General features: G+C 38.7%; 1 protein-coding gene across 3 annotated transcripts in view; it reads left to right on the top strand.

Moving 5' to 3' along the window:
* The window catches only part of Pign (phosphatidylinositol glycan anchor biosynthesis class N), a 113,924-nt gene that overhangs the window by 44,817 nt on the left and 45,679 nt on the right, over window positions 1–23,428 (top strand). For all 3 annotated transcript variants that reach the window (XM_013346689.2, XM_026779799.1, XM_026779800.1), the window contains 7 exons: window positions 3,308–3,386; window positions 7,364–7,546; window positions 11,777–11,916; window positions 14,978–15,077; window positions 15,174–15,266; window positions 16,127–16,218; window positions 19,896–20,004. In XM_013346689.2, the coding sequence (XP_013202143.1) occupies window positions 3,308–3,386; window positions 7,364–7,546; window positions 11,777–11,916; window positions 14,978–15,077; window positions 15,174–15,266; window positions 16,127–16,218; window positions 19,896–20,004 (796 nt within the window). The remainder of the gene's footprint in view (window positions 1–3,307; window positions 3,387–7,363; window positions 7,547–11,776; window positions 11,917–14,977; window positions 15,078–15,173; window positions 15,267–16,126; window positions 16,219–19,895; window positions 20,005–23,428) is intronic.

Genomic DNA, 23,428 nt, shown 5'->3' with positions numbered 1-23,428 from the left:
CTCAGTCGACATTGCTTCCTTTCTCTGTGTCTTACGTCAGGGGTGCTCAGGTGACATCGCTTCCTTTCTCTGTGTCTTACGTCAGGGGTGCTCAGTCTTCCTAATGCTGGAACTCTATAGCACTCACATTGTAGTGACTCCCAACCATTAAATTATTTTGCTGTACATCATAACTGTAATTTTGCTAGTTATGGATTATAAATATTGATATAAAAGATATCTTATATACACCCCCCAAAGGGATCATGACCCACAGGTTGAGAACTGCAGTCTCAGGTAGCTCTATATGCTGACCATCCAGATTAACCATAGCTTGAGCATGCCACACACTTTTGATATTTCTAAACATATGTTGGCCTTCCCTACTCCTGCGTCTTTACTCAAGTGTCCCTCACATACTGTAACGAACCACAGATACTTCTTCAAAATGTTTCTCTCAATCTTCTTAATTTTCATCTTTTTTAACTTAATTTATCAGATCCTTAGTCTTTTTAGAATGACAGTATAACTATACCATTCTTTCATTTTTTTTCCCACTTAGAGGCCTACAGCATTTTAATAGCTTTATAAACAAAGCTAAACAAACCAAACAAACATGCCCGAGTCTCACTCTGGGACTCAGTCATGTCTGATACCGGATGTGAAGCTGAGGATGGTCCCAAACCTGAGATCCTTTGCCGCCTGAGAGCTAAAGGCATGTGCTACTTACTACAACAGGCTCTTTGATAGAATTTGATAGAATTTAATCTTACCCATTAAGTTTATTGATTCATTCTGTGTGCTTAGTACTTTGTTAAGTATTATGGTGAAGTTTAATGGACGTATAAGACATTATTTTGATCCACATGAGGTTAAGATGTAACTGAATGTGAATAAACTGGTTATTAACCCACAGTAAAGCAGCAATGGTGTGAGGAAAGGTTTGGAATGGGCCATAAAGATTTGATTTTAGAAAGCATAAAGATCTTTATGGACAAGAACTCAGATGTAAGTGCAAGATAGTTGACAGATGAAAAATGGTGTGTGTGCATGTGTGTGTGTGTGTGTGTGTGTGTGTGTGCGTGTGTGTGTGTGTCCACGCGTGTGTGTCTGGAATCACGAGTAATTAAGAGGAGTAGAAGTAGTGTAGGGAGCTTAGAGCTTATAATTGAAGAAGTCGATCAAAGAAGCCATATTAATTGTGAGGAAGTTGGTGGAGGCAGTCAGGATTTGTTGAAGGAAAGAGGGCCTGCTTTTGGTTCCGGCCGCCCGGCTAGCTTACACATGAAATAACCACACAGAAATTGTATTAATTAAATTACTGTTTGGCCCATTAGCTCTAGCCTCCTGTTGGAGGCTAACTCTCACATCTTGATTTAACCCCTTTCTAATAATCTGTATATCACCACGAGGTCGTGGCTTACCAGGAAAGATTCAGCATGTCTGACCTGGCAGCTGCATGGCCGTTTTCTCTCGATGCTTTCTTCCTCCCAGCATTCAGTTCTGTCTTCCCCGCCTACCTAAGTTCTGCCCTGTCACCAGGCCCAAAGCAGTTTATTAACCAACGAAAGCAACACAAATACAGAAGGACCTCCTACACCAAGTATTTACCATCAGAGTAGATCAGAGCAAGAAGAAAGAGGTCAGCTTATAAATAAGGCTTTTATTTGGCAAATCAGTACTGCCTGCGCTCTTGGCAGAGTAATTCAAGGCTTCCAGGAAAACATTCCAAATGTTTGGTGTTCAAAAGCATAGGAAAATGGACCAAAATGACATTTTGAAGAAACATTTCTTACTTTCTTTCTATTCCTGCCTGTGACACCTTTTCTTTACAAATTAAATTCTGTGGAGGGCGAGGATGGGAGGATGGTGGGCTCTGCAATCAGAAACATGAGCGCCCTTGATTGGGTTCTTTTCAGTTGAATGAGCTGAGAGATCTTAGAATCAGAACAGATTCTTTTTTTTTAAGTTTATTTGTATTAGTTTTAATTATGTGTCAGTGTGTGTGTGTGTGTTTATGTGTGTATGTGAGTTGAGTGCCTATGGAGGCCAGAACATTAGATTCCCAGAATTGCAGTTACAGGTAGTTGCAAGCCACTTAACATGGATGCTGGGAACTGAACTCAGGTCCTCTGGAAGAGCAGCAAGTCTCTTAACCCTGAGTCATCTCTTCAGCCCCTCAACCCAGTTCTTAATCATGATTCCTGTAGATTTCAAGATATTTTGTAGGTAATCTTCTGTGGTTCATGAATATTTTTGGAAAAACATGCAAGGTTTGAAATTATGTGTATTTTCTAGAAAAGAGTCTCAAGTTCTAAAATGAACTTCAGACTATCCCACCTCAAATTATTTAAAAGATTTACTTCTGATCAGAGTTAAGTCTCATCAGAGTTGGGAAATCTCTAACTAGGAAGAAGACAGATGATTATGGTATGTTGACCATATACAGTTGTCCTAGTCTTTGTCATACGTCATGCAACTTTCAGTGCCTTCAGTAACTTCTTATGCATTGTCAAGATTTGATTATACTCATGTTACGAATGGAGACTTAGTTCAGCAATATGTATTCAAATTTTCATTTAGACATACGTATTCATTTTTATAAAGGTGATTGTTCTGATGATATTTGTTGCTTTCTTTATTCTGTAATGTTAATAATGCCATTGGGCTTCTGTAGCTTTGAGTTATTCTCTATTCTGTATTGTTTCTCTGAATTCATTGTAGTGCAAGAATACTGAATAGGTTCAAATTATTCATTAACTCCTTTTGTTGGTTAGACTCTCCTGGTTTAATATGGATTCTTAGCCCCTGTTTTGATAAGGCATAAAAAGCTCACTTGATGAGTTACCATGCTACCCTATCTTTGTGACTAGTATACACATAGGAAGGCTTAGTGATGGAACTCAGTAGTCTAGTAATTACCTTGACTTAGTAAGAATTTCTTTGTTATGGCCTTAAATTTTCTTAGAATGATGACTTATATAGTTTTTTTTTTTAAATGTACTTAGTGTTTAAAGCTTTGTGTAAGGGATTGGAATATAACTCATCAGCGGGGCTATTGCTTATCATATCTAAGGCTTTCTGTTTGATTCCTAGCACTACCAAAAAAATTTAAAAATAAAAGGCTATTTGGGATGATGTAATCTTTTTCTTGGAGGCGTTCAGATAGCAACTGTACGCTTCAACCTAATGTTTTCTTTCTTGTCCATTTTTATTTGATTTTATTTTGTTTTCTCAATTTTTGCTATCTTATTTTCAAATAAGAATAAAAATCATGAAATGATAGAAACCAAATGAGAAAACACTAAAACTATTTTTCCTTCTATAGGTTGCTCTCTGATTCTCAGCAGCTGGATATTTTAAGAAAAGCAAGGTCTTATATAAAACAAGAAAAATTTGATGAAGTAGTAAGTATATGAGCACTTGTGGTCAGGGCACAGTAAACTATATGTAGGGAGCACATCAGGCAGACTGGAGATTTCCTGAGGAGCCTTTAGCCTTAGACATGCTTCTTATTTCAGGCAGTCTGTGACTGCAGTTTTCTAGTTTGGCTTTAGAAAGGAACTGTATTGCTGTTTTTGTTTGCTTGTTGTTTGTTTTTTTTCCAATGAAAAAACAAATTTCATCATCCCCTTATGAGGGTGCAGAGCACCACATTTGCCACTTACAGTATCCACTGAAGCATTTATCTAATTATTCTCTATCAATAAAGAATCGGGTGTCATATATCAGGGTGAGAACCTGAATGATCAGAGAAGTGGAGAAGCCACCAGTGATTTTCTTTTCCTTCCATTCCTCCATCAAGAACTTCCTGTCTCCTATTTGTCCCCAATCTAAGACCTCTATGGTTAATTTTGGTAAACTAGTGGTTAACTCTGCCCTCTGACTCAATGTAGATGGAAGTTTCTGTCCTGCCCATTCCCATAGCCATTCAGTCCCAACAAAACACACAGAGGTTTGTATTAATTATAAACTGGTTTGCCTGTTAGCTCAGGCTTATTATTAGCTAACTCTTACACCTTAAATTGACCCATAATTTTTATCTGTGTTTAGCCTTGTGGCTTGGTACCTTACTCCGTAAGGGATTCTCATCTTGCTTACTTTCCATCTGGCTGGTGACTGCAGACTGAGCCTTTCCTCTGGTCATGTAGCCATCAGTCCCAAAGAAACACACAGAGGTCTACCTTAATTATAAACTGGTTGGCCTATTAGCTCGGGCTTCTTATTAACTTTTATAACTTACATTAACCCATAATTCTTGTCTGTGTTAGCCACGTGGCTTAGTACCTTTTATCTCTGAGGCATTCTTGTCTTGCTTCTTCTGTGTCTGGGTGATGACTGCAGACTGAACCTTTCCTCTTCCCAGAATTCTCCTAGTCTGGTCAACCTGCCTATACTTCTTGCCTGGTTACTGGCTAATTGGTGTTTTATTAAACCAATAGAAGTGACAACTCTTTACAGAGTACAAGAGCATTATCCTACAGCAACTCAGAGCAAACTTTATTTTCAGAATGCAATCAAACATCACACATTTCCCCTTTTTGTCTAAATAAAAAGGTTTTAAGTAACATAGTAAAACTATATATAATAAGTATGATAACTATATTCAAATATATACAGGTAAGAATTACATTAACAATGTCTAGCACATTTGCATTTGACAATTTCAGAGAAAGTACTCCATTATCTATCCTATTTTGCTGAGTCCAAATTTTTTTTTTACCTAATTCACATTGTATCCTAACTTGTATTACCAACCCAAAACCTTTTTTCTATATCTTTCAACTCTATAAACTTAACACCTCTTTTGTGAGTTTCTTTTCAGAAATTGGTAAAAAAGAAAACTAAAGCTATAACTATCTAGTATTCAACTCCATTAGAGACCTGAGAAGGAAAAATATTACCTGAGGAGAGCAAATAACTTCCAAAGCTAAGAAATGACAGAAACAGCTGACTGCTGGAACAGTCATCCACAGTTGCTCTGTAATGTTGGGGAATCCATCTTTGGCCTACAGGCCTAGAACATTTGAAAGACGTTTCTGTGAAACAGGAATTTTGAAGGACTGTCTCACCTTGTCTTGGCAAAGTTCTGCAGTCACTTTCTTTTGTGTCCTGCTTGTTCAATTTGGACAGCATTCTATCAGCAGTCAAGGCAAGGACACTTTCTTGCCTGGTAGCTTACTTTGCCACAAAGAAAGTAAACTCCATATGGAATTTCTTTGATTTCCATTATCTTCTTTGAAGTAGATTGGTGCTGCCAGGAAGAGACATGTCTCACTGCCATAAAAATCTGTTATGAAAACATCTTAAGTGTTTCCGTATTCTGAAGACCTCTCAAGTATTTGAAGACTATCTATCTATCTAAAATATATCTCTGTTTGACCTTGAAAACATGACATGCCTATAAGTTTGACTGTAATAGGTGACTAACTACTAACCTGCATTTTTTTATCCTAAATAGTTTGTAATAATAACTTTCAAGGACTAGAAATTTATATTACATTGTTAAATGAGCTGCACAGATACAATATCTTAAGCCAGAGCAGAATTGAATGTTCAGTATGTTCTAACAAAAATAGCCTTAAATTTGTATCAATATACAAAATATCTTAAACAAGAGTAGAAACATATATACAGTATAACAAAAATAACCTCAAATTTATATCATTATATAAAAATCTGTACCAATATAAAATATTTAAGAGTAGTAGTTGATTTTTTTCGTTTAAAAGTAGATTCATTAATCTACCATATCATTTCTATATCCCTCTTTTTTCTTTTCAGAATGAGATCCCTGAATCTAGTGTCCTTTTTTCAGCGTTTTGTTTTTCCTGACCATTACTAATAACAACTGTAACCAACCCCAAGTGATAATATCATTAACCGAATGACCGAAAACCATCTACCCCACCACTTGGGAGTGTGGCTGTTGTGTTCTCTAGGTTGCATCCTTCTGTCTGGGGGGTGACAGCATATCTAGGAAACCCTGATAAAATTGAAATACTGGTCAAGTCCTGGGAAAGCTCGCTGTGTCATTTGTTGACAGTCTCTGTGTAATGGGAAAGTGTAGGGCTGGTGTAGTCATGAGCCTGAACCATCACAGCTAACCTTGAAATTGTCCTGAGCAGTTGGTAGTCCAAAGCTTATCTTTGGGTTCTATTAGTCAACTTAGATGTGTTACCACAATCCAGGTGCATTCATTGTAGTGGGGCCCAATAAACTTTTGGAGACTTCAGAGGTCGCTGTTAGGAATGTTCATGGTTCAGTGTAGAAAAGTCAAAACATTTTAAATGCCATATGCAACAGATCATGGAGAGGTTAAAGGAACACACTTGTTAAGTACATCCAGAATACAAAAACTTAATTCCTGCTTACCTGACAGAGACACAAACCCAAAATCATGTAGGGGAAACTAGATTAAGCCTTTTTGTCAGATTTGTTGGTACCCTACATGACCATTAATATTCTGACAAAAGGTATACACATACACACACATATCTCTTTTTGGTTTTGTTTTGTTTTTTGAGACAGGGTTTCTTTGTAACTCTGGAGCCTGTCCTGGAACTAGCTTTTATAGACCAGAGTGGCCTGAAACTCACAGAGATCCTCCTGTCTCTGACACCCCAAGAGCTGGGATTAAAGGCATGTGCCACCCCCCTTTTTCAAAACAGAGGCGCTAAATCTAATCTTCTTTGTTTAGCTTTCTTCCTGACTATTATCCATACAACTTATAACCAACACTCCAAACAAAGACAAATATCCATATTCTATTTTGGGGGAATGTGGGAGTAGTTTTCCAGGCTACTTCCTGCTATTTTATAATTTTTTAATTATAATTTAAAATTTTAGACTTCCTTTGGTAGTATTTGAATCCAGGGCTTCTCATATGCTAGGCAACCACTCTGCCACTAAACTACACACCCAGTTCACTAAACTATTGTTCTTTTCTAACATTTTGTAATTTTGATGCTATTTTACAGTAGATTTGCATAATATGATATGAAAGTAAAATATAATGCATATGCACACATGTGTATATATAGGGATTTCCTGTACTTGGTCTAATGCTAAAGAACCTTCGTTTCCTGTGTATGTCATCTGAGAACCATTTCTGCACAATGAATACTTTCAAAGACAGTATAGATTACAGACAGTTTCCATTAAAATGCCCTATTTTACCAAATTAAAAAATCTTTTATTTTGAGACTTTTTTTTTTTCATGTTTTGCAACAAGAGCCTCACAGTTGAAATCCGTTCCTATTCCTCCCAACTGTAGTTACTCATGCTTAGTGGTTTGATTCTGTGGAACGCCAGTTTTCCTGGGTTTGGGAAACTTGACTTCTATTGTTTCATTGCAAGTTCTACTTACGTTTTGTCCCCCTAGGTCTCCCTCTGCGAGGAGCTGATTAATCTCGCATTGAGAGGATTGTCCTATTATCACACTTATGACAGATTCTTTCTGGGCATCAGTGTTGCTCTTGGTTTTGTGGGATGGACGTCTTATGCTTCTTTGTTAATCCTCAAGTCTCATTCTAATCTCTCAAGGAGTGCTAGGACGGAAGTTAAGGTAAGTCTGGACGATGTAACAAAGATTCAGGTGACAGTATCAAAGTCACCAGGAATAAGGATTAAGAAACTGAATCAAATCATGTATAGTGAGTTCATAGAATATGTAAATGTAAGAGTAAGTGAACTGATGTGTCTGTCCTTTGCTTTCTTTTGTTTTGGCTATGTTTTCTGTTGCATCTGTTTTATCGTGCATTGGTCACACTGCTCATTGTAAGTCTTCCGCATCCTTCTAGATAGGTCATTTGGAGCTGCTTCAAGGCTCAGAGAAATGCTCAGAGGTGGAAAGTGCTTACTGCTCTTGCTGAGGACCTGACTTTGGTTCCTAGATCCCATATCATGTGACACACAATCACCTGTAACTTTAGTTCCAGGGATTCTGATGGACCCTGGTATCCCTGGGCATCTAATTACAAGTGACACATAAATTCATGCATGCATATACCCATGCACCTTAATAAATAAATCATAAAAATCAAAAACCACTCCAAGCCAGGCGTGGTAGCACACACCCTTCATCACAGTGCTCAGGAGACAGGGGCAGGTGGGTTTCTAAGTTCAAGGTCATCCTTTGCTACACAGCAAGTTCCAGGACAGTGTGGGCCACACACAAAACCCTGTCTCAAAACCCAGAAAAACCAAAAGCAGTATATTTATCATTATTTCATATTGAAAGCTAGGCAAACAATAAAGTCATCGTTCACATATTAATTAATTAATAAATATTAAATAATTAACATAATATTTATTATATTCCTGACTTTATTCCTCTTTCAACTTACTATAAATTCCCAGAATGTTTTCTTTACCTTGTTTTGAGAATGCAAGTCTAGCCTGCTATGCTTTCAATGAAAGGAAGAGGTCAAACTTCTAAACAAGTGCTGTGATCCTTTAGTACAGCTCATCATGTTGTGGTGACTCCCAACCATAAAATTCTTTTCTTTGCTACTTCATAACTGTAATTTCACTACTGTTACAAATTGTGCTTTCTGATTATCTGAAGTGACCCCTTTGAAAGAGTCATTATAATTAACTTTTCAAAGGGTTCTGACCCATAGATTGAGAAGCACTGCTCTAACTAGACTCTAACAGTACATACTTGGTTTTACTGCTTTAGAACACTTCCCTGTCTTAAAGTGTGTTTCTGACTATCATTTACCAGGCAGAGTATCCAACCTCCATTTCCTAAACTTCATTCTCTCTCATGATTATTACCATGTCGAAATCCTCTAGAAAGGAATGTATTCTTATAGTATATTTTTAATAATAATCGTTATTATTATATTATACCACACTTCTAGTGGTAACTTTTATCATTTTATATTTTGTCTGTAACGTAAGGAGAAGAACATTATTGCTTAATTTCAATTCTTTACAGTTCTGTAACACATCTTGTATAATTTCTTCCAAGTAATTTTAATTATTCCACTGTATTTGAAATTGGCTGTAAAGGGAATTATTTTCTCCATATTAGAGAAATACACAGAAATGATTATGTTTTGGTAATGGAGAGATGCATCTAGGAATTCCACCGAGTCCTTGAAATGTATTCTGCCTTCTTTGCCTCTAACTGTGCCCTGTAACTGCTGTTCACAAACGATGAGACTGAGCTGAAGGAATGAGCTAACTTGGTAACAGCCTCCCAGACAGGATGTGGGGGGGGGGGGGGGACTGAGGTCTTCTTTCTGCTCCTCTCGCTGTTCAGAACATTAGAAAAGAAGATATGATACTTCTGTTAATGTGTCAAGAATTCGTAGTTGGTAGTCCTTTTTGCTTATTAATTGAGTGTATAGAACAAGGCTAGGTATTCTACAGAGAAATATGATGGTCAGATTTTACCATGGAAACTCTTGCTATTAAAGTAGGTAAGAAACACACATGGCCACACTCCTGAGAATGTGGTCTCTGCATATCATACTACAAATGGCAACCTTAAAGTATGTTACGTGTCTAATATGATACTGCAAGAATTGCCATGTTTTAAATAAAAGGCAATCCATCATAATGACAATGGGGAAAAAAGTAAGTCTTGTTGTGAGTTTATTTTTAAAGACTTATTATTTACCTGTATGTATGTGTATAGGAGGATATCTGAACATGAGTGACGGTACCTGTGGAGGTAAGAGACATCAGATCAGTAGCTAGAGTTGTAGGTGGTTGTAAGCCATCTAGAATGGGTGCTGGTATCTGAACTTGGGTCCTCTGCAAGAGCAATATACATTCCATCTTTTACATGTAAACCTTACCCTGAATGCTCGCATTATATACTGCAACTTTGTTGGTTATGATTCTCATAATATGGAGGGAGATTGATGGCTTAGATAATTCTGCCATATTGTATCAACTCTAGAAAGTCTAAATGTTTTTTAGACACTCTTATATCTTGTTGAGGGAGCTGCGGGCCTCGTTCCTGCCATCCAGCTCCTGGCTGCCTGGCTAGCTTATGCCCCAAAATAACAACACACAAACTGTATTTATGTAAACACTGCTTGGCCCATTTCTATTAATGTGTGTAACACCACGAGGTGGTGACTCACCAGGGAGATTCTAGCCTACGTCCATCGTGGGTCAAAGTTTCATCGTGTCTGCCCCGGAGAGGAGCGGCATGGCGTCCGCCTCACTTCCTCTTCCTCCCAGCATTCTGTTCTGTTTACTCCACCCACCTATGTTCTAACCTATCAGGCCAAGCAGTTTCTTTATTAATTAACCAATGACCTTCCTCCATCCTTATCTTATTTTTCATTTATTATTGTATTATTTATTTCAAAATAGTGTGAGTTATAATCTCTTACAATCAATTGTAGTCTAGCCCCTTTCAATTTTTAGAGATCATATTTGTCCATATCCATTTGAATTTGACCTTATTATCCCCCATCATTTTGCTTTGGGACCTCCACTGGTATCTCTTACTTCTTTATCTTGTGATGCTAATTGAGAGATTCTATAATTGCTGAAACTAATGCAAAAAAGAATAAAAATAATAGCCATCATTTAGTAAGTGGCAATAATGTTCTAGTTACTTTTTTAAGCCCTGTGGAATCTGATTTCTTATTATTGATGAATTAGTATACATTTATCGTCCCCATATTATGGATAGAACAAAACTTTGTCAAGGAAAGCTTTGTACTTTGGACTGATCCCTCCCACATTAGCTGTTACTCAGGAAAATGCTGTGCAGACATGCTCACAAGCCAGTCTGACGAGCAGGTCCTCAGTTGAAGTTCCCTCCTCCCAGGTGTGTAAAGTTGACCACCAAGATCACCGTCACAATATCATAGCCAGTTTATGAACTTGAACCTGAGCTCTTAGCTACAGTGCTCTGTTTCAGCCTTTTTTACATTGATATCCTGACTTATCCTTGATTCTTTCCTCATAATATTTAATGCCAGTAGAGAAAAACATCAAAAAGAGATGTGACATATTTAATATTTTCTTCTTTCTCCCCTAAATTTGTGTGTTTCTATAAAGAGACCCTTAATTCTCACTACATTTACAAAAGAGCAACCCCCCCCCCCATTCCTTTCTTCTCTCTAGGCATACTCAATATCATCTGAAGGAGCTTAATTACTTTGTATCATTTTGTAATCACTGCTTCAGACCCTAGAACTCTAGTTTTTAGCATTATTATGTTCCCTTAAACGTTTCCAGGTCTTAGACGGTGTCCCTGACCCTTGCACTTACACCTGGCCCAGAGCACCAAGAGGCCTTGTGAGTCTGTGGTGTTTGCACTAGGGACTTCCGTGGGGCTGAGGACAGTAGACATAACTGAAGGGTCCAACTGTGTGTAGGTGTAGGCAGTGGGAGAGAGAGGCAAATGGGCAGCACGGCAGGTTGGAGCTTGATAGAAAGAAAGTTTATTTCCAAATGAAGAGCGGTTTCTTGTGTGATAAATAGGTCCTTGTGAGCTTGCCATAGAAGCCAGTCAAGATTTTAAAAAATTGTTTCTAAGAGCAACTATGTTCAGAGTTCTAAATGAGTTATTTACAAACCAACTTTAGGACCATTGCCAGTCTGCAGCTGAGAATTACTTGACAGTAACCATTCTAGGATAGCCAGTTTCTTTTCAGATATGCTATTACCCTCAAGTGATAGATTTTTCATTTTGAAAGAATTGTAATTAATTATCTAGTGGAACAAACATTGGAAGAAAATATTTTTTCCTTTATAAAATCTTAACAACTATCAATCAGCGAGGGTTTCAATGTATTTGAATGTTCCGTTTCATTTTCAGAAGCCACACCGTCTTCTGCCATGTATCTTTGTAGCTATTGGTGTTTTAATGGCATGCTTTCTGCTGATCCAAGCCTGTCCCTGGACTTACTATGTGTATTGCTTGCTGCCGGTGCCAATATGGTATGCAGTTCTAAGAGAGTAAGTACCATATCTTTTTCCTTGTTTTCCACTTCACTGACAGTTAATTCTGTATTTAAAATGCATTAGGTTTTGTAGATGAATTTTTCTTTGGGCCACCAACTCACAAAAAATGAAATAGAGACTTAATTTTCCTTGGCATCCCCCCAAAAGCCTGTCCTTCCACTCTACTAAAACAGAAAAAGGTACACCACTTAAAACTCCTCCCCACTCTTTCTGGTGCTTCTGGCTTTCCCTCCCGGATGCCCTCTGATGTTCTATGATTGCTTTCTGTCAACTAGTGACTCCTGCCTCAAGGTTAATTTTATTTAATTAACACAAATGCAAATTTAAGTTCGCAGTGTGATTAAACATCCCCCAGCATGATTTCTATAGCATAAATCATAAAAGATGGCTATCATACTCTTAGATGTCCAAACACTCTCGTTTTGTTTACAATGTCTGCACATTGAACATCCCTTTTGTCTCACATTTGATTTCACTTGTATTGCTTTGATAAGCAGTGAGCCTGTTCTTGTCTTTGAGTAGTCTTCAAACAAAAGTATAGTTGATGTTGCTGTGCTGTGGCATGAGCGCCTTGCATCTAGAATTTGTTTTACCTTGAATTTCAGAATATCTTTATGTTTTCTTTCCATACACTTTACTTCTTTCTTAGCCATCAAGTACACGAAACTGTAATTCTATCACATCTGTTCATGTGTGCTTCTTGATGGTTTAAAAGTGGATTCTTGCTATTGCACTCCACCTGGAAAGGAAGGCACCCCGTCAGGTTCAAACACTTTTAAGGGCATCTTTAAGATGGCATAACAAGCTGGGTGTGATCTTGCATGCCATGGTCCCGATACTGGAAAGATAGAAGCAGGACAGTTGGGGTTTCTAGGTCTGGCTTTATTAGGAAAAGGCTTCCTAAAAAGAAAAAAAAAACAAAACAAAACAAAAACCAAAAAAACAAAGGAACTATCTAGCTTGTATGTCCTGACACTATACATTTTTTATTCTAATTTTTGTTGATTCTAGCTTTGTCTTCTATCTTCTAAAAATATGTTTTAAAATATTGAGACATTAAAATACAAGGAATAAAATATGGAAATGTTTCAGATATCTTTAAATATAAGGGAAAAAGACACTGCGCAAAGAACATACTGACTTCACCATCTAAAAGGAATAAGGCTGTTGGTTTGCCTAGGGTTTTTTTTGTTTTTTTTTTTCTGAGACAGGGTTTCTCTGTAGCTTTAGAGCCTATCTTGGAACTCACTCTGTAGACCAGGCTGGCCTCGAACTCACAGAGATCTGCCTGCCTCTGCCTGATAAGTGCTGGGATTAAAGGTGTGCGCCACCACCACCCAGCACTTAGTTAGCTTACAGTTTTGTTTTGTTTCTGACATCATTTCTCTGGTTTCACAATTTTCTAAAAGGTTTGCTAAGCAGGAAGAAAATTCTGCTCTACTAGAACCCCTTCTGAATTATCAAATAGCTTAATTGTAATATATATAGGTTTAAAATTTAAGGGAACGTGATTGTGCAGTTATATTTTATTGCGTTCTTTTAATAGGCTGCATGGAAAATAAAGCATAAAAAGTGAGTTTTCAAGCTGGCTAGATGGAATAGATTCCTGCAGGTTCTTCTCTGACCTCCACATACACACCGTGGAACGCACTCCCACACACACATAAGTAAATAAAAATGAAATATCTAACCCATTTTTCCTAGAATAAAACCTTCCAAAATGACTTCATTTAATCTTTTTGCTTTTTTTGCTTATTCACAGGGAAAACAAAAGAGATATTCTGCTTGTGGTACTGACTTTTCTTTCTCAGGTAGCTACTTAGTAGTGTGATAATGTTCTCTCCAACAGCCATTGTTTTCCATCAGAAAAAGGTCATAAACCCAATGACACTGGCCTTTTATAATTACCTACTTAATGTTCTACAAATGCTAAAGTTTTTCTTCTCAGTAATGAAATGTAAAATGTAGTCAAGTATGTAATACATTTTTGGTGGTTATAAATTCTCAATTACAATTAGTGTACAATTAATGACATCTTAAATTGGGTTTGGAAAGGTTATTTGGCTCAGTTAAAAAGTGCAATTAAGCTGGGAGTAGTGGTGCATATCTGTAATCCCATCTCTGCAGGAGGCTAGGGCACAAAAACTGGCATTTCTGAGGCCAGCCTGAATGACTAAATGAAGTTTAAATGAAAGGCTGGGGGTTTAGCTTAGTGTCAGGGTGAATGTCTTGCATGTGGAAAGCCCTAGGTTTAGTTCTCGGTACTGAGAATAAATAAGTGCACTTAAGACTTTCACTACTCAGACGTGGCTGGAGGCCAGGGGCAGATACAGGGTTATCCAGGTGAGTTTCATTATTTTCTTTCGGTTTGCGTACATTTGGGTTCATTTTCTTTTTTTTTTCTGGTTTATCTGTAATGCATATACCTTTGTTTAAAGTAAGATCATACAAGAATGACTTATTGAGCCAGACAGTGGTAGTCCATTCCTTTAATCCTAACTTTTGGGAGGCAGAGTCTGGTGGATCTCTGTGAGTTCGAGGCCAGCCTGGTCTACAGAGCTAGTTCCAGGAAAGTCAAGACTACACAGAGAAACCCTGTCTCAAAAAACAAAACAAAACAAAAAGTTTCTCTCTTACTTTACTTAAAGTCAGCTGTTAGATTGTGAGTATATTCCCAACATCGTATACAAAAATTTTAGCTTTAATATGACAGCAGATTAATAATGATGAACAAACCATCCAAGGAACCTAAACAATACAATAAAATAAACCTTTAATACTGTAAAAATAGAATATTTTATTGTCATTAATATTCATAGAATCTAAGCAAGTGCTTTTCATCATTTTCCCCCAAATACTTACAGTTTTCTACCAATAAAAGTAAGCAAAGGCATGAAACAAATTGCTAGTTTATCTTAAATTTTAAATAATTTATGAGTGGGAATTTCTGGGACTTTCAGCTTTGAGCACTTTTTATTTTTTGGCATTATGTTGCTTATTTTAAAATGCTTTGCAGATTAGAAGTAATCATTTTGTAAATCATCTTCTCAAACAGATATCAAGTTATTCAGGACCTGGTTGCCTCCCTGTTGACTTTTCCTCTCAGCCACGTTGTTGCCTGCTCGCTTGTCTTTATCCTGGGAATTGAAGTACTGGTAAGGACCCGGCTAGTCTGCATCTCCAGGTGCCTTGCGTTTTCATATTGGTCTTACATGACCTCACTCTTCATTTTCTTGGCAATATATCACCAGGTGTTCAGTTTCTTCTACCGCTACATGCTGACAGCCGGACTGATTGTGTTTGCTGGTTGGCCGTTTCTCACTCAGCTGTGGGCCCGAGCAAAGGTATAAGTACTCATGTTGACAGCACAGAGTGGTCATTACTTTGTGTTGATATGTGTTTGGCTCAAAGAATTGTTTTTCAGACAAAGGAGTGGAATGTAGCCTCATAAACAGCCAGGTCCTTTGGACGGGAGGGCTGGCATCAACTGTTGGTCTCTGATTTCTTTGTCTGTTCCTGTCAGAGTGAGCCGGAGATGTAGGAAGTCTGTAAAGGCAGAGCTGGCTTGTTTGTAGGGAGAAGTCTGGGCACTGCAGGAGCAGCAGAGTGGCCTAGGGGTCCACACTCAACCCTTTGCCCCGTCCACACAGTGCTTATCTAAGGAAGTAGCATTGACTGGACTGAATGGGTTTTAAAAACACATGACCTTGGGAGGGAATTTGACCAAAGCACATTAATGAAAATTTCTAACAATACACAAACCCAAAACAGATAGTAAATATTCTGTAAGGTAACCATGTTTGTATTGGGTTGTCTTGACTGCCAACTTGTCTCTGGGAATATCTACAGTGGGTTAGTCAAGGTCAAAGTCCCACTGCACCGCTGGGACTATGAGGGGGGAGGCAAAGTGAGCAGCAACATTCATTTCTCTCTGCTCCTTACTTGCTGCAGCATGACCAACCGCCTCAGGCTCCAGCTGTCATGACCCCCCCTTTCTCTAGGAGAGAAAACTCTTCCTTCTTTAAGTTGCTTCCTGCTGTACATTTTGTCATTACAAAAGTAACTAACACATGTTACTTTCCATAGTAAATACCAGACTGGTTTTGATTTTAGTTTCACATTCATGTATTATGTTAGATGCTAAAAACAGATTTCTACACCATATTTGTCTAAATATATATATATATATATATTTTTATTGTAGATCACCTGCCTGAGTTGGGCTCTCTTCTCCTTGCTTCTGGCAGTGTTCCCACTGATGCCTGTTGTGGGTAGAAAGCCAGACATCTCTCTAGTGTACGTACAGCATTGTTTTCCATTTCAGTAGAATTTGTCCTCTCCTGACACTGTGACATTTAAAAACAATTCTCTCTCTCTCTCTCTCTCTCTCTCTCTCTCTCTCTCTCTCTCTCTCTCTCTCTCTCTGTGTGTGTGTGTGAGAGAGAGAGAGAGAGGTGTTTGTGGGCGCCAGCCATATATATGTGGGTCTCCATGAAGGCCACAGGGGGATATGAGACTCCTTGGATCTGAGGTTGTGGGTGGGAGCCCCCTTATGAGGGTGCTGGGAACTGAACTGCCATTATCTGGAAGAGCAGGAAGTGCCCTTGCCTACTGAAACCACCTGTCCAGCCCCAATAACACTTTAATTCACCTTAATCTTGGTCGTGAGTCTAACGTTGCATGGATGAACTTGAAAATACTAATGTAAAATTACTTGTTATAATCTCAGCCAATCACCTGCGAGGCATGATCTCTGTGAGATGCTACCAGACCTTCACAGGCAATGAAAGTGCTTCAAGATTTCCTGTACTTTGGATATTATGGAATCTGCAAAAATTTTAGTAACATGTGAACATGTTCTGTTGCTGAAGTGTTACCTCTGAGTGTGACCATAGCAAATGCCATTGACAAATTCAAGTTTGCCTTATTTGAATTAAATTATTTTTACTCATGGTCGGGGGGGAATCTCTTTTTTAAAAGCTTTACATTTATTTTGTGTGGTCTTGATTTTATTTTAATTTTTAACATAATTCTTTATTGATTCTTTGGAAATTTCATATCAGGCTGTGACTCTTGTTCACCTTGCAGTCCTTCTATGTCTGCCCCTTGCCCCTACAACATACCCCCCAAAAAATTAAAAACAAATGAAACAAAAGCTACTTTTCTCCTTGTCTTGCCAAGGCCTCATCAATCATCCTAGTGTCACCGGGATCTGTGTGTCACACAGTGCACCTTCTGTCTAGTCAGCCCCACCTGCAAATTGTTGGCCGCAGTGAGTTTGATCTGGTTCAAGGCCTCTGGAACACCATCATTACTGGATCCTTATTGAAACTGGGCTATCCTGATGTTGCCCTCAGTCATAGGGATCCTGTGGTTATTGCTCCTCAGGCCATTCACTCTCTCCAGCAGGTCATAGATGAGGTAGATATTAAGATGGGCCACCCCAAAGCCCAGGATGAGGGTCTGGGTGATTGCTGAGCTGGTCAGGGTCCACTAGGACTGCTTCCTCAGGCAAGGGCCTGAACCAGCTCTCCTAGACCATGCCATTGGGATCAGATGCCCATGGTGAGGGCTGGGGATAGCTCTGCCATGGGGTGCAGGGCCAACTCTCCTTCTCCAGTGTTCAGCAAGGGGCAGGGCCATTGTTGACTCATTTTGTTATGTCTGCTGGACTAGGAATCAACCCTGGGACCTGTACTTGCTAGGAAACTTTTCTATATTTATCCATTCAAACTGTGCAGAAAAAAATTCTATGTTTTACATATGTTCCCAATGTTGATGGACAAATGTTAAAAACAATTGGTTGCCTTTGCCATGTGTGTGCATGTCCTTGTGTGTCTGTGCTTTACGAAGCTGTCTTTGTTTCATCTAACTGCTGCAGTTTCTTTCTTTTAATTAATTAATTAACTAATTTACTTATTTATGGGTGGAGCCTGTGTATATAGTCCAGGCTGGCTTCAAACTCAGCATCCTGCCTCAGCCTTCTGAGTACTGGGATTTAGGCATGAATTCCATCCCCCTCCATTCTTCTTGTTATAAATCACATAAATCACCTTCGCTGCTTACATCTGAGCCCTCTGGGCATTTTTTTTTTAATGTGTTGAGACAGGATATCTCTGTATCTCTGGATATCCTGGAACTTGCTTTGTTCCAGGCTAATTTTGAACTCAGAGATTTTCCTACCTCTGCCTCCGGAGTACTGGGATTAACGGTATGGGCCACCACTGCCTGGTTCACTCTGGGAATTTTTAAAAGGAATTTTAACCTTTACTATATGAGGGTGTATCTTTTTTTTAACAGTTGGAAGATTAATTGAATATTTTAAAATGATTTGTTAATTTAAGAAATTCTTTTTTATTAATTTTTAATAAACATATTTGTTTACATCCTGCTGCAGTTTCTCCTTCCTTCGCTCCTCCCACCCACTTTGTTCTCACCCCCAATTCACTCCTCTTCTGTTTCTGTTTAGGAAAGGGCAGATCTCCCATGAGCATCAACAAAACATGGCATATCAAGTTGCAGTAAGACTAAGCACCTCTGCGTATATTAAGACCGCGCGTTGTGACCCAGTATGAGGAGTAGGGTGCCAAAGCCAGTAAATAGTCAGGGTCAGCCCCTGCTCCCGCTGTTCAGAACTCGCACAAGCGGGGTCTCCTGGTGTCCCTGTAAAGCCCTTTCCTTCCTTTTGACAGCTGTGGCCCATTTGTCTTGCTCAAGCAGTTTGCATAGTTAGGGGGAAGTTATAATATGCTGAAAGAAAAAAAATGCATAAATGGTCTCTGTGGATATTTGCCACTTGTACATTCCACTAAAGGCTGACTCAGAAAACAAATACATCTTCTAAAATGTGAAAAATCAAATTTGTGGTTTTGAAAATTATGGTGTTTCTCTCTAAACTTGATGTAAGTTACACTTAATGTTAAATTTATGTTGGCTTCCTATAATTATTTGCAACTTATTTTATCTTAGTTCAAAGAGGAAGTTCCATCCCCATTTGATCTCTCACAACAGCTCCATCCTCTGATTGCAGAAACAGATACGGGAACCATTTACGCATAAAGTAAGAAGAGCAGATAGGTGTATAGTGTCACCATCAGCTTCCTGAGAGCCGAGCGTACCAATGCAAAGGAGTTGCCAATGAGTAAAAATGCAACTTAGTTTTGGAAGGAAAGAGAAAAAGCAAACATTTTTTTCTGAGTTTTATTATAATACATCTTAAAGTGTTACTGTCTTACGATTCTCAGAGATTATTTGAAAAATTAAAACAAATGTCTACCATGTTCTTGACCTATATCTAACCATGCATTTACACTTGCTTATTTCTCTAACAAACTCATTTTTTTAAGTTCTCTTAATTTGAGTTCTACATTGTATCTTGAACATACTTTAATTAATATTAATCAAATTTTTATGAAGAAAGAAATAGAGCTAAAATTCCTTGATTTTAGTTACCTGTGATTTCAGTGACCATCTTCCTGATGGTCTAGAAAAGGAAATTAGCTACTTCATCATCTATAGGATACGTGTATGGTGATGTATTCCCTCAACACCTTTGGGACCACTGCCCTACCTTATAGCCATGCCAGCTGAGAGATACCAGGACCAGTGACAGGAAGGAGCTATTGGCCTAAGGGGATGCTGTGTGAGTGAGTCTCAGAGTTAGAATCTGCATGGCCCATGACGACAGTCATTGTTTAGTTATCTTTATATTCTCTGTGTGTTTGCCCAGTTCAGATTAAGAAGCCTTGCAGTTAGAGGATGACACGGATGAATTAGAGTGGTTACAATGAGCCCTGTCGTGTGCTTGTCCTGCTATTTCCCACAATTCCTCTGCCAGCCTTACTGCTACTTCCTGTGGATTTAATCAGAATGCTTGAGAGTTCTGCATTTGCGTAAAGTGTCTCTTGTTTTCATATACTGTCGTTAGTATGCTTCTTTAGAAAAGTTTTAATGTGAACTATGTTTTGAAACAGCATGGGTGCGGGCTTGCTGGTTCTTCTGCTGTCCCTGGCTATTGTAACAACTCTCACAAAAAGGAAAACTACTTTGGCAAAGGAGGAGCTGTTGGTGCTTCTGTTACAGGTCAGTTACAGTTCAATAGTATGTCATACTAGCCATATAATAAAGTGTATCTTACCGTTGTTATGCTCTGTTACACTCCTGTGTTCCTATCACTTACGACTCACCTGGGAAGTAAGTTTTCTGTTTAAATTTTAGCACACAGAAATAAAGCTAAATAGCAAAAGGTCAGTAAGACATAGCCAAAGATTCCCAGAGCAGCAGTTAAGGAGACTTTAGGCCATCTTTACTAACCAAACATGAGCTGTAAGTTCTTCCTCTGCGCAGAGATTCTGTGCCATCCCCACATACGCCAATTTGCTTGGAGGTGACGGCCCAGGAGATGGCTTGAGGTGGTTGCCAGCTGTGGTACAGCAGAAAGAACATTAACCTCAGTGTTTTAACATTTGTTGGTGCCCAGATATTCTGCTTACAGGATGTATGATTTTCAGTAATTTAATGCCAGCTTGTGTTTTAATGTCAGTGTAGCAAATAGTTAATGAGACTGTAAAAGATAGAGATTACATAGTACCATATTTCATAAACTGATATAATTTTATATATAAGAATAAAAAGCACTTTTTAATAGGCTAATAATCCTCAACAATCCTCTTTAATATTTTTTGTTTTCAGCAATAGGCTTTATTTCTTATTTTAAGATTTAAATGTATTTATTTTTATTATCATTTTCTTTATTCTTGAGAATTTCATACATATAAACAATAAAATATAATTATATCAATCCCTAATTTCCTCTGCCAGCTACTCTCATGTCCCCATGAATATGTTCCTCCTTCAGTTTTATGCCTTTTTTTGTTGGTTTTCTTTTTTAGCATTTTATACATGCCTATGATATGCTTTGGTCAAAACCACTCCCCTTTCCCTCCCTTTCAATTTCTCCCTTATCCCCCAACACTATTCTTTCCAACTTTGTATGTTTGCTTCTTCTTCTCCCCCCTCCCACACAGAGTTTCTCTGTAGCTTTGGGAGCCTGTCCTGGAACTAGCTCTTATAGACCAGGCTGACTTCTAACTCACAGAGATCTGCCTGCCTCTGCCTCCCAAGTGCTGGGATTAAAGGTGTGCACCACCACCGTTCGCTTCTTAAATCCACTAAATTTACTTTCTGCTGCATTCCTGAAGAAAACTGACTATTCATCCTCCAGAAGCCATCAGTTGCCAGTAACTTCTCTGAGAGGGACGGGGCTTTATGTGCCCCCTCCCCGTGTGTGCTAGGATTTTGGCTGGCTTGATCTCCTGCAGGCCTATGCATGCAGTTGTGAATTCATGTATGCAGTGGTGCTGTCATCTCTGGCTCTTACAATCTTTCCATCCCCCCTTCACAATGATCTCTTATTCTCTGCATGTTGACCAAGCGTACACTGTATTGATCTCCATATGCTATAAAAAATAGTGCCTGTGATGAGTGCTGAAAGGTGCTCTGCTGTATGGGAATAAAGATGAGAATTTAGGGGACAGTTAGCGTCCATTTAACAGAATCATAGTGCTAGGCTGCAATCTAGGGCCTGTGACCTCGCCAGTCCCTTGTATTTGTCCAGTTGGCAATACAAGGAATGAGTTCCCTCTTGTCAAGGAGGGCAAGTCCAAGCAGAAAGTGGCTGGTTACTCCTATATTTGTGCAACTATTCCACCAGTGGGCCTGAATTGCCAGTCTCATCATTATTCAACTGGAAGGGAACACAGCTGGGCAAAACTTTGCTTGTTTTTCTCCCCCAATAACATGCATGGCACCTTCCTGCACTGTAAAAGCTAGGGAGTTGGGATGCAGCTTCCAGGTTGGTACCACTTAACTTCTCCATGTCCTATGACTCACGTATGTGGAGTCTTCAGCAGAAATCTTACCATTAAGCTCACGAGGGTAACTGAAAGCTATGGCGATAGCCTATAATATTATTGAGAAGAGTCTGACCAACAACTTGGATGCCCTCCCTTGGCCCCATACTGGTTTCTTGCCATCTTTTGGTACTCTAATTTAAACATACATATCCAAAGAATCAAATTGATCCTCCAGATATAGGAGACAACATGCAGTATTTGTCTTTCTGGGTTTCAGGTATCTCAGAATGATTATTTTCCATTTTATCCATTTACCTATGAATTTCATAATTTCATTTTACTTTACAATTGAATAATATCCCATTATGTATATGTAACACCAAGTCCATCTAGCGCTGTACTTAGATGTATGGGTGTCAGCTTCCAATAGCTCCACAGCTGGTGGTGATGCCTAGAGACCACCTCCCCCATCTATGCCATAATGTAGTCTGGCTTGCTCTTGTGCAGGTAATTATAGCGCTATGCGTTCATGTGTGCAGTAGTCATGGCCATCAAATTTAGCAATCGTAAATTGTGCTGTGTTTTTCTTACCCTTTCATCTGTTAGCAGCCATCCAGCTTCTCTTTCCTAGCAATTAGAATAGAGTGTCAGTGAACATGGGTATTCAGGTGGCTTTGTAGTAGGACATAAGGTCCTTCAGGTGTATGCCCAAGAGAGGTTCAACCGGATTATATGTCAGTTCTGTTTCTAGATTTTTAGGAACCTCCAGATTGATATCCAAAGTGTCTGCAGTAGCTTACATTCCCACATGAGTTCCCCCTTCACCGCTTCCACATCAGCTCTTCTCTCTGCCCTTTAATGGATAAATAACCTTATCTGCAGCTCTAACAAAACTGTATGAGCCTCCTCAATGCTTTCTCTCAGAACAAAACAGTGTGAAATAAAAATGTACCATGCTTAAAAGGCATAACAAGTTACATTCATTCTTGGAGAGCAATATTCAACGCATAAGTAGACAAGAAATTCTTTGTAAACATCCTTTTGAGCCTACGAACATATGTTTCATTATAAATGGCATACTTACTGGCTTTCCTCTAAAGCTGGGGTGGTTTTGACAGAATCTGCCTACAGTAATGAGAGCTTTGACAGGAGTGTGTGTTCCTAACTCTCACTCCTGGAGGGAAAAATTTGATGCTTAAGTCCTTATATACTTTGTTAGAAACACTCCTGAGTATTATATAACTCCATTATAAAGTTCTTGTATTATTTTTAATAATTTGCTTTAATTCCTGTGCTGCCTGACATATTTTATTGATGCCAAGGCTTTTTTTTTCCCTTCTCATTTTGGCATCTCTGAATTTAAAATATGTCTGTCTTACTTAGGGTTTCTTTTGCTGTGAAGCGATAACATGACTGTGGAAACTCTTATAAAGGAAAGCATTTAATTTCGACTGGCTTACAGTTTCAGAGGCTTAGTCCATTATTGTCATGGTGAGAAGCACGGCAGCCTGCAGGCAGACATGGTGCTGGAGAAGGAGCTGAGAGTTCTGTCTTGATCTCACTAGTCATGATGTGAGACTTCAGAGCCCGCCTCCACAGTGACACACTTCCTCCAACAAGGTCACACATCCTATTAGTGCCACTCCCTAGGG

This window comes from Microtus ochrogaster, chromosome 6, assembly GCF_000317375.1.
Source record: "Microtus ochrogaster isolate Prairie Vole_2 chromosome 6, MicOch1.0, whole genome shotgun sequence".
Classification (NCBI taxonomy): Eukaryota; Metazoa; Chordata; class Mammalia; order Rodentia; family Cricetidae; genus Microtus; species Microtus ochrogaster.
Note: the sequence above shows the minus strand (reverse complement) of the source record. Positions and strands in the feature narration are given on the sequence as shown.